The sequence below is a fragment of the Odontomachus brunneus genome, unplaced genomic scaffold, assembly GCF_010583005.1.
Source record: "Odontomachus brunneus isolate Ranch 3 - 2012 unplaced genomic scaffold, Obru_v1 Obru_scaffold_028, whole genome shotgun sequence".
Taxonomy (NCBI): domain Eukaryota; kingdom Metazoa; phylum Arthropoda; class Insecta; order Hymenoptera; family Formicidae; genus Odontomachus; species Odontomachus brunneus.
This window is the reverse complement of record NW_022639478.1, coordinates 731,628-744,022: the sequence shown is the minus strand read 5'-3', so window position 1 is coordinate 744,022 and position 12,395 is coordinate 731,628. Positions and strand designations below refer to the sequence as shown.

Genomic DNA, 12,395 nt, shown 5'->3' with positions numbered 1-12,395 from the left:
GTAAATGATGGTGCAGAGTCCCCATACACAGAATCCAACTCATCTTTGATTTGCGTAGGCGTATTGCCTTTCAAAAACAAATATTTAATGACAGCTCGATACTCGATTTTGTCCATTTTCACAAAAACACTCACATCAACTTACTCAAACGACTGTTACATAACAACTGCGAGTCCAAAATGGCTGAAACTTCGGTGAGTAACTGTCAACAGATGAACAACGAAATTCACTAGCTTTTATTTACAAGTGCTGCTATCTTCACGTTGAGGTCGGAAACTTTTCAGACCACCCTCGTATAGCTGGAGAACACTTTTTCATAATAATATGGAGAGAATATTATAGTTTTCTTTTCATATAAATTTTTTTCGATTTTACAATGTTTTCAATAGCCCAGTAATAGACTGTCAGTAAGATCTATTTTGCTAAGGAATGCAAATTTTGTTAGAAACATGGCAAGTGTTTTAATAGCACATTTTAGCTTCTAAGATATAAATAGCATATATGAAATGAGAGGATAGAATGAATTACTGAATGTCGACCTATTTCTTGGTTACAAAATCCTATAGTAATTTTTACTATAAAATTCTTTCCATGTAATGTTAAAGACTCTGGATAGTTTGCAGACATGAATTAAAGAAATTTCTTTGACATTTTTTCACAAAGAGATTATAATTCTTGCATTTTCGAACTTTTCGATTTCGGTTTTATTATGCTTTGAGAAAGTTACATGATTTTTTTTATAATTAAAATTCGCATATTAGTTGAGTAATCCAGCTGACGTACATGATATAGCCGCTTGTAATAATTTGAAACAAAAAAGCAGACAAAATTCTTATTTTACATGAGTTTGTCTATTGTCTGAACTAGGATTATTGAATAAAATCAAAATTTGACCAAATGGCGGGATCAAAAAACAAACTGCGACCCCGTAATTTGCTTTACTTTGTATTACTTACTGATTTGAATGTTAGGCTCGTACACGATGTGATGATCGATGATTCGCCAACATCCTCGCAAGGAAGCGACGGGGATGTCGGCAGATCCTGCGACGGCGTGACCGGCGACTCCGAGGATGAGGAAGTGGTCGTCATCCATCGACACGACAATCAAAGTGGTCATACCACTCCTGATGATAGCGAGGAGTTGGATCATCATTGTTCGATTATTGCTGACAGCGACTTTAGGTTGGTAACATCGTAAGTGTTTATATATTTATTACTGTTAATTATGTCCTTATGTATTTAGATTTGTCGTTTATATTTCCTCGAACATTCCTCTCTCCCCCATGAGCTTTGCAAATACTGTCCAGGTAAAATTGATTTGTATCAAACTTTCTCGCTCTTTCCCTTTTTTTTGTAATATTCGTAATAACATTGTGCACATAATATTTTGACGGCATGCGCGAAAATTTAAAGAAGAGAAGCCAAATAAAGAGAAAATATTGTAGCAAAAATTAAAATTAAACTTTATTTAAAATTATATATATTATTTTTTTACAATATGTCTTTATAAAGCTGAAATATACTGAAATTGCAGTAAAATTTGACGATATATTGAATATACTTTTTAAATTTTTCACGTTGAAATCTTATTTAAAACAAATGAAAAATAACAGCATTTTTTATCTGGAACGATAAACGGTTTCGATTTGTGTTTTTTAGCGTATAATTTCGAGAGATGTTAGAAAATTTTTCAAAATACGAATCGTATTCTCTAAAATATTTGTTTTTTTATATAAACAGAAAAAGTGTTTGGTGATATAAACATAATTGTACAGTGAAAGAAGTATAATCAGCAGAATCATTTTTCTAGTTTTATTAGTATCAGTAATAATAATCTTACATGCGTTTTACCATTATTCTTTTTTTGCTATAATCGCAAAAAGATATAGTTGATGCTGAAAATGATACAATGTTAATGAGATTAACGATTTTGTTGTACAATATTTTCTTCGTACACAAATATCTGTACTAGCAGTTTATTTTAGCAGTAAAAAAATTGGGGAAATATCGTGGAAAGATCTTCGAATTTGTCGTAAAGGGACAGAATTGCGATATATGCGACCGCGAGGAGTCGAAAATTGAATCTCGCGCGAAGTGAATCTTTTCCGCGAAATATTACACGACTAATTAAAGTCGTATTGCAACTGTTGACTTTATTGTACGCTTCTCCGCGTCTGCCCTCCCTCTCGGACGCAGAAGTATTTTAATTCTACAGTGTTACTCGCGACAGGTATCACCTACAGCAGTACTGCACAATCTCATCGCTCTGACCTTGTTAAAAATAACTCGGGCTTCTAGAAATATTCTCCGGGAGAGTCGCGACGCGCAGCTTATCATTATTAATTGCCCGTCGTCGCGACGCAACGAGACACGCGATGCACGCGGACGATGCCCATCCACGAGATGGTCTGGCTCTCCCTAACTCCAGTCTGACATTTTTCTCGCATCATAGGCGCGCTTGCGTGGGCGCCTCTTCTATCTATTTCTACACCATTAACCCCTTGCAACTCAGCGCTCTAGATTCAACGAAATTGCGGCTGCGAATTACACCACCGTGACAATTCAAATTTCTGCAACACGTCGATGAAGAATGACGAGAAGAGCGAGAGAGTTACTTTCTTTTCCTCGGATCTCTTCTACGCTGAGAGAAAGGTGTTCTGTATTTGCAACTATATAGTCACATAGAGAAATAATAATCATAAATTATGGTGTCAAGAAAACTACTTTTTAGATAAAATTCTATTATAACGTTGGTGCTAATAATCTTACATGCATATTATTACTGCCATTTTCGTGTTAGAACGACCAAAAAATATGATTGGAGCCAAAACTATACTGTCAAAATTGATATGTTAAATTTAACATTTCATGTGTCCCAAATCATCCACTCTCATTTATGTGTAAATTTAACACAAAACAAATGTGGTAAAAAGTAACATGCATAATATGTAAAAAATTAACACAAGAATTTAACACTTGAATACTGTCAGGAATTACAGTTTGTATTAAATTGACATGTATGTAATGTTAATTTAACTAAAATAAAACGTTACTTTAACATTTGAGAGAAGTAAATCTATGGTTTTGATGAAATGAAAATGAGAGAGAAGTTAATCTATGGTTTTGATGAAATGAAAATGTTAAATTGATATAATCTATCTGACATATTAAATATATTAACTTAACCCAACCTGTGATTCCTAACGGTGTTCAAATGTTAAGTTCTTGGGTTAATTTTTTCCATATTATGCGTATTACTTTTTAACACATTTGTTTTGCGTTAAATTTACCCACAAATGAGAGTGGATGATTTGGGACACATGAAATGTGTTAAATTTAACACATCTGTTTTTACGGTGTATGGTTGGGGCGAAGAATAATTATAATTTTAATTAGATCGACCATTCCTTTTTCTCTCAGTGCACGTTTCTGTTTCGAATTGAAACGTCAGGCACAGCATGGTGAATGATAGTTTAGCTCACTATACGTTCTACTCTTGGATGACATTAGCTTGTTCGGTGGACTGAGCAGCAGGGGTCGATCGGTTGGCGGCGGCGGACCAGGACCGGGCGGGGGTGGCATTACCGGGTCAGGTAACGGCGGCCGAGACAGCGTCGTCAGCGACGTCGGCGACTCGTGTTCCAGTTTGAGCTCCTGGCCTACGCCGGAGCACGTACCCACGAATCGACCCGGAAGCGGCACCGAGCGTCGGCGTCGAAGATTACCGGAAATTCCTAAAAATAAAAAGTGTAAGGAAGCATGAATGAGTAATTCTCCGCGTAACGACGGCAATAATGACACTCGTTAACACGATACTTCGCCGGCCTCGTATCAGTAAATTACTATAAATTGCCAATTACCGATCGAAAATCAAACAAATTAAAAACGAGTACGAGGGAAAATCCGCAAAAATCGATAACTCTTTTCACCATGGCCACAATAAAAATGGCCGTTAATCAGAAATGTTTTCACCTTTACAGCATTTATCATTGAGTTATTGTAGAACGAGATTTGGGAAAAACAGTATTAAAAAACAGAATTACGTAAGAAATGGCGTAACGATTCGATGCAAATAATAAAAATAAATCAAACATTGAAAAAAGTGAAATTTGATTGATTTCCAATATATAAATATCAAATAATAGTAACATTACGTTTCTCAATGTTATAATTTTGCACTCAACAACATGGTATATAACATTGTATGTGCAACAAATATATTGTTGAATGGTAAGTTATAACATTGATGAAATATTACTATTACTTGATGTTTATTGGGTCCAGTAAGTCGTGGAATTCTTTAGAGTTTGAGAAGATTAAATGTCAATATCGTTTTTATAATTGATGATAATTAAATGAAACATTAAGAAAATATTTAAGATAATGTATCATAAAACGAGTTTTGTGAGAATTTGATGAAATTTGCACTGCAGTATTATCTAACTGTTCATATAATTAGAAAAAGATTGAGTGCTCGAGAACTGAGATATTTGCAACTAATGTTGATGTTTTTTATACATGTCCTTTGAGGCTAGCTAGCTATTTTTAATTTCTATTTTTAATATCTTCTAAGCTATACGTATGAGATTTTGATAAATATCTATAATATTAAGATAGACTAATATATCGACATTATACATTATTTTAGAATTATTGATTATTTTTTTTCAAAATACAAAGATTGGAAATTCATAATTTATAGCAATATTCGAAATACATATACATATCCATATACACATATTGAAATATTTATATATTTTTTTATTATCTGTACATCTCTATTAGATAAACTAAACAATGCATAAACAAAGCATTTACTAGAAAAGTAAAAAAATAATAGTGTTCTTATATTTGTAATAGAATGTATATATATTTATCTCAGTATTGTTTCAAATTAATAGTGATACTTTTAGATAATAAAATAAATGTACAGAAACGTAATATTTTTTTTATAAAAAGTACATTAATGAGTACCATTTGGATGTGCCACTGAAAATACGACACTTGGCGATACAACTATTTTAATAACTTTGCAATTTTCATATGTGCGTACAAAATTTGTGACGCTAACTTAATGCAATCATCTCCGCGTTATATACACAGTATTCGATAGGCGTCGGCTGTATTATTTTCGCCTGCACTTTTTCACGTCACACGTGCGTCATACGTATCAATGAAATCGAGAAACTGACCACGCCGTCAACCGCAGCGAAAGAAAATCCAGATACCTACTTGCTCCACATTAGTTGTATAAGAAGCACAGATCGTGGTGCGGTGTTTTCCATTCGCGGTCATGATGGACCTACTGTTTCGTAGATTAGAACGAATTTATCCAAATAGGATCGCGCAAAAGGTGAACAGAGTGTCCAAGTGAGGTTTATATCTCGTACGCAATGTAGTCGAAAACTTTAAATGAAGTGAGATCAAGAGCTCTAAGATTACACAAATCACGAAACAAAACTCTATTAAGATAGTAAGAGTCAAACTGCAGATGTTATGTGCAAATAAAATATTTTAACAAGTCAGAATTGCCGGGACATTTCAGCCATAATGTGTGATCATGTGCAATTATTGTGACTGAAGATTACCACACATATGATTGAAACGTCCCGTAATTCTTTGTTGTTACTGGCTTGTAATTTATTAAAATATCTCATCCGTACTAACATCCGCAATTTGACTCTCACTGTCCTTATAAATTTTATATATTTTCGTTTTGTGATCATAAAAGCTACAAGCTTACGAATATAGATATCGTTTCCACAACAATAACAGAATTCTTCGTGATAATAATAATATGATCCAAGCAAAAAGAGTACGTTTTAGTTTGATGTGTGAAATACGCATTCATTAAAGTCCCCGTTGTCGTTTCAGCTTTGCCCATGTGCCAGACGTCCATGCAGACGTCGTCCTCGTTGGCAGATGAGTTGAGTGCCGCCACCGGCTCGTCTTCGACCCGGCCTCACCTTGTTCTGAGGAAGTGTCATCCCAGACTTCGCCATGAGGACAGTTCGCCCGACAGCGAGAGAATGGCCACTGATAGTGGTCATTCCACTGCTCACTCCCCTGAGAACGGCCCCAAGAGTGTGTCGCCCATACCTTGCAATACCCTGCAGAACACGGATTCGGCATCGCCCAGCAGCACCCCAGGTAATCACGATCCCCTTCAAGATTACTCTTTTTCGATTTCTTAAGGCTCTTGGTTTTTTGCCGCGGAATTCTTGATGAATGACGTTAGAAGCGAGAAGTGCCATTTTCATATATAAAGTAATTATAGTGAAGATATCATAATAAATATATTATAGAAGGGACACTTGAGGTCGCTTGAGCACACTTGTAAAATGTTTCGGAAACTATCCTTTTCTCTCGTGATGTGCAACTTTTTTGGTAAATATACAGTATAACGCCCCTATTGGATTTTTTTCAAATTTTGTAAATTTGTATATTATCATAAAATATAAAAATAAAAAAATAAGAAAATGAAAAGTGAGTAACAATTTTCGTTTTTAGAAATCAATTCTACGCGTAAAAATATACAAATTTACAAAGTTTGAAAAAAATCCAAAGTGGGAGCGTTATACTGCATATTTACCACTTTTCTTCTATTTTAACCTATATTTCCTCAAGATTATGTCGCCTTAATTTAACAGCTATTTATTGACTGTCAAAGGAAAAGGGTAGTTTCCGGAGTGTTTCACATGTATGCTCAAGCGACTTGAAATATTCTTTCATATAAACATCTTTTTATTTGAATATGACATGCAAGAATTTTCAACGTGTCATTTCTTGACATTTACGATCTAACATGATCGTGGGCGAATACCTACGAGATTTAAGTTAGCACGCAAAAGCTTTATTGTTTTTCTTTATCTCGCAATATCATAGTATGTAATAAAAAATAGTATGTGACAAAGTCTCATTTAAAATTTTATTAATATCGAGCCTTACTTGAAATTGAGTATATATAAAGATAATAATATAAAGATATAAAATATCTTATCATTTATTTTGAAATAGCTTTCCAAGAAATTCCTTTATATTTAATGCAAAATAATTTATCTTTAATGCAAAATAATTTATCGACCCAGATTTTAATTTTAGCAGAGAGAAGGAAAATTATTTAAAATTGCACGAGAAATATTAGTTTTCGCACGGGATACAACCTCTTTACGACGCGTCTCGCGGCTTCTGACGTTCCGTCAGAATTTTCCACGAAGCTCCTCAATAGTCCGGATATTTTATCGTCTTAGTTTGGAAAAGTTTTGAAAGCCGACACTGTTGCCCGTTTCATAAATTGTTTTCGAACGGATCGGAGAATGGCGATCAATACCAGTTCGCTTTTTTCATTTCGAAGGAAGCGGAGGCGTGCCGTTTACCCAACTGGAACTGCTTGAGGCGACGCATCGAGGCTTGCACAAGTTCATACCGCGGCACCATGACGAAATTGATCTTGAAATTGGAGACCCCATATACGTGCAGAAAGAGGCCGACGACCTGTGGTGCGAAGGTTCGTAATGATATCAGTTTCCCGTCCTTCAACGTATCGAAATCGAGCCACCGCGGTAAAATGCTGCACTTCTTCCTTTACTTATCTCACGAAATGAAATCGATGCATTCATAATTCTAACGCCATGATAATTACATCCGGCGAACAATAACTCTACGTTAAATAAAAAGTAGACACGAAGATGTCAAAAATCTCTCATAGATCTTTAAATATTTCTTTGATTTTGTTTGATATTTGTGAATATCGTTAAAATTTTCCGAAACTACTCAAACAGACAGGTGTAGTGAATCTGAAAGCAACTTTACTAGTCGATTATATATGATATTTATCATATGTAATGATAAAATAGAGATACGCGAAAGAAATACGAAAAACATGATGAAAATTTTCTCAAAACAATGTAAAATCTAATGTAATATGAAAATCTGAGAATAAGTTTTAATAAATTTGTAGCTGTATCAATATAATAAGAAATTTAATGACTAATTCAATAGTATGTACTTACTAGATAAATTTAATTTTAAAAAATTGTAGAGTCTCGTATGCCGTTTCTATCGTCGATTGTCTCATGTCGTGATAATCATAAAAGTCAATTTAAAGATAAACAAATATAAACGTAAATTGTGGCAGCAAGAGAGTTTGCTAATTATGTAAAGGTTGCATCCCTTATAACTGATTCATATGACACTCATATTTTTATCACATAAATTAACGAAAAAGAGATAGAGATAGAGAAATACGAAAAGAATGATCAAAAATCAATCGAAAAGTTTGCTCAGAACGATATATCGTGCAAAATATAATATGAAAATCTCAGTGTAACCTCTAACAAATTTGTCGCTGCATCAATGCAACAAAAATTTACATAATGTATGATATAAATTGTATGATATAAATTTAATGATTAATCCACTATAGCGGATTAATTATTTGATTAAGTATTTGCTTCATAAATGTAATTTAAAAAATTGTAACGTTTCCACGACATCGGTAATCATGAAAGTCTATCTGGGTACTTAATAATTAAAACATGTGTAAGATGAGAAAAATCAAAGTAAAGTGAAAAAGAGCGGAGATATTAAGCCCGACATCAACGAAAATGTTCTGTTCTTTGCGGATCAGGTGTCAATCTGAGGACAGGCCGACAGGGCATCTTTCCGTCTGCGTACGCGGTCGATATGGACTACAGTGACTTTGATCCTACCGCGCCTAAGGTGAAGAGAGAGAGATACCTTCTGGGTTACTTGGGCTCGGTGGAGACTCTGGTGTATAAGGGTACAGGAGTGGTTTGCCAAGCGGTACGGAGGATTCTTCGCAACTCCTCGCAGGAACCTCCCATATCGCAGAGTTGTATCCTGGAGGTGTCCGATCAAGGCCTTCGGATGGTCGATAGAAGTAAGCCGCGGGTAAGTGGTCGCGGTATTGACTCAAACGCGACTCGCTGTGCGCGAGAAAATATACAGGGTGTCCCGCCACTACCGCATTATCTATCAAGGGCGGATTCCCATTATCTTTTAAGGGCGGATAATTCGAATAAAAAAATCCTAACGCAAAAATGACGAGGCTATAATACTTTTTAAATTGTAAACGATTAAAATTGACTAATTATATTGGCTAAAGTAGGCGCGAAATTATTAGACAATCTAATATTTCTAGTTATCTCGCAGGGATAATAATATTCAGTTATATTAATGTGAAGTTAGGTTTTAATGAATGAACCGATGTTTTGATTAAAGAATACAGAATTTCTGTGGTTCTTATGAATTAAATTTGTTTTTAAGAATGTGGAATTTTGTTTTTTTTTAAATCAACACACGTTGATTTGCGTTTGTTACAATCCAACTTCGTATTAATATAATCAAACTTTTTTCTATATACATATTTATCAAATTTACGCGTGCTAGCGCGTACAACTTGTTGTAATTAGACGTAATTACAAAAACCGAGAATTACCTGTAATGATATCGATGTGATTTTGCAGAAAAGTCAGGGTCCCTGTCACGACTATTTCTATTCGCTGAAGAATGTATCGTTCTGCGCGTTTCACCCTCGCGATCATCGCTACCTCGGCTTCATCACGAAGCACCCCACTCTGCAAAGATTCGCTTGCCACGTGTTCATCGGTCAGGAATCCACGAGACCTGTCGCCGAAGCCGTCGGGTGAGCACAAATACACACAGAGATGTACACAAACACACACATGATTTTTCTTCTTCTTTTTTGGGTTTCACAGGAGATCTAATTGAAAATCTGTCGTCTTACACGTAGATCTGTTAATTTTACCTTGACGGTAATACGCCTATTTTATGTATTGCATTTATATTACCCAAAAATTGATTGAAAATTGATTAAATTGTAAGTTGTAATTATTGTTTTTGTTTTAGTTTTCATATATAATTTTGAGGGAGCTCTTGAAAGTAAATTAAAATGAAATTTATATCGGTATGACTGCGAGGATGTTACTGTCAGAGTTAAACACTGGATTATTTTATAATTTGATTTGATTTTATTATTTTGTTATTGCTAGTAATAATAAAATAATGTGTGTGTAAAAAAAATATATAATATATAAATATAAAATAAAATTAAAAAATATCTATGTACGCAATGTATTATTGTGTATATGTATGATATTATTATTGAATTACTTATCATATTTATATTATTTTACAATTAAATATTTTTTTTTATTGCGCAAATGTCGCGAGAAGTGCGATACTTGCGATAAGTCATTGGCAACGACTGATTGCCGGTATGTGATGAGCGATAACTCGAGTTTCTCTTTTTCCAGACGCGCTTTTCATCGGTTCTACACGAAATTCATCGAGACTGCTTTCCCGATAGAGGACATCTACATTGAATAAATTGCTCTCGGCCTGACGTATAGTGGCTGCGGAGAAAATGATAAAATCTCACTTCCCCATCCTTCCCCTGTACATATATATTGCCCGCTAGTTGTAGATATAAAATAATAAACGCGAATCAAACACCCAATTTATACATATATTGAACATATGTATATCTATGTGTACTGGGCGTTTTCTCGGGATAAGCGTCACGACGGGACCGATTCTCCGTTAACATTTCGTTCTCTCGTAACTTTCCTTCCGTTCGTCGCTCATCGCCAATTTTGTCCCGACTCATGCGTGCAATCCAGTACGATTCTATGCGATTTTTACGTATTCACCGAAGCGAAATGAGAGGGAATTATAGCAAAATCATCTTGGGTTCTCGTTTTGAATATCGCAAAAATGGCTGAAGCCATTTTTTACATTGAATTCAAGTTTGTTTTAGCTTCTTTTGCGCGTCACATATGATTTCGAAGTTCCTTTAACGTCTGGATAGAACGTAATAGTCGTGCACGAAGAGTTCGTTAAAGACCCCTAATAAGCAGATTTAATAATCGATAGCGAGAACGAGTTAATCCCTAAAACCCCGACTAAGATAATCCACTTAGTGACGTATAGAAAAAAGAAGGAACGACAATAGCGTTGGATCATCGGAGTTTAGCGAAAAAAAGAAGTCATAGCAGAGGTTGAATAATTGTTTTCTTTCTAAGTGGCGCTTAACTTTCAGCTGTTGCGCAACTATGAGATTTCTCCAGTCTAGAACGACAAAAGTCTTGGTTTGATTGTGTGTAAATATAGGTGCAACGTTTGATGGCAAAGTCTAAAATTCATTTGTTCATTTGATATAGCTCGAAAGCTTTACCTGAGTATTTCAGGAAAGTTAATGCAATTAACAAGAGAATATTCTAATTTAAGGCGATATATTGACATTAAAAGATAGTAGAAGTTGACATCAATTGCACGGAGAGAGTATATTATAGTTTTTTTATATAAGTTCTTTCCAATTTTATTATGTTCCCAGTAGTGTAGGGATAGAGTCAGTCATCTTGCTAAGGAACGTAGCAAATTTCTTTAGAAACATAATTTTCTTAACAGCACACTTTACTTCTTGAAGTATAAATACCACATGTGAAATGAAAAGATAATAAATTATTGCAGAATATCGATCCATTTCTCAGTTGCAAAATTCTATATGCATAAGCAATAAACATTCTTGTTTCGAAAATATCTAATTTTATTAAATAATTTTTATTTTTGTTTTTTAAATGCGATTATGTAAACAAATTTTTTTATATCATGTGATTATATAAAACAAAAAAAAAAGTTATCTGCATCAATATATTTTATATAATTCAACGGAAAAAAATCTTATTATTAAAAAATAATTTTTTACATGAATGAAAAGCACAAAGTATTAGATTGAGAATATGATGTTTTTATAAATGTTGGAAGAAGATGTTATATATATTGTCAAAATAATCATATTGTACTTTTTATGAAACTATTATAATATTCAAATAAAATTATTACATTGTTAAAATTCAAGACTTTAAAATTCTTTTAACAAAATTATATATCGCTACTTATATATAAAATATATGATATATATAAATAATTATATATATAATATATAATATATTTATTAATTAAAAAAAATATATATAGTTACTTTAAGTGTATTAGTTTTAAGTGGGTATTCTGATATTTTTCTGTGTAGCGATTTTTACTATAAAAGTCTCTCCGTGTAGAGATAATATCAATTAATGTTAATTATCGCTTTCAGTTTATATATATTTAGAATAACGAAATTCTTTGTTCCCTGTTTCATAATGTAGAATGTAACTCGTTTTCGCTCATAATTTTATTGATGAATTACAACAAAAATGCCGATTTAGATTTGAATAATCTTGAAACGGAAGGATACCTGGATTTACGCAACGGGATACTTTTGTTCTCCTAAGTCGGGAAAATTTCACGCTGCGCGACGCGTTGTCGAGAGACAGGGAGAGAGAGAAAGAGATGTGAAATCTCGCGCGA

General features: G+C 33.9%; 1 protein-coding gene across 3 annotated transcripts in view; it reads left to right on the top strand.

Annotated features, from left to right (window-relative positions):
- LOC116842896 (JNK-interacting protein 1) overlaps positions 1-11,849 on the top strand; it is a 22,998-nt gene extending 11,149 nt beyond the window's left edge. The window contains exons 2-8 of one of the 3 annotated variants that reach the window (XM_032812729.1): positions 972-1,184; positions 3,534-3,751; positions 5,877-6,152; positions 7,357-7,509; positions 8,632-8,915; positions 9,491-9,669; positions 10,301-11,849. In XM_032812729.1, coding sequence (XP_032668620.1) covers positions 972-1,184; positions 3,534-3,751; positions 5,877-6,152; positions 7,357-7,509; positions 8,632-8,915; positions 9,491-9,669; positions 10,301-10,373 — 1,396 coding nt within the window. In that variant the 3' untranslated portion in view covers positions 10,374-11,849. Of the gene's footprint in view, positions 1-971; positions 1,197-3,512; positions 3,752-5,876; positions 6,153-7,356; positions 7,510-8,631; positions 8,916-9,490; positions 9,670-10,300 lie in introns of all 3 variants that reach the window. The other 2 variants (XM_032812727.1, XM_032812728.1) reach the window with 2 other exon arrangements.
- The last annotated feature ends 546 nt before the right edge of the window (positions 11,850-12,395 follow it).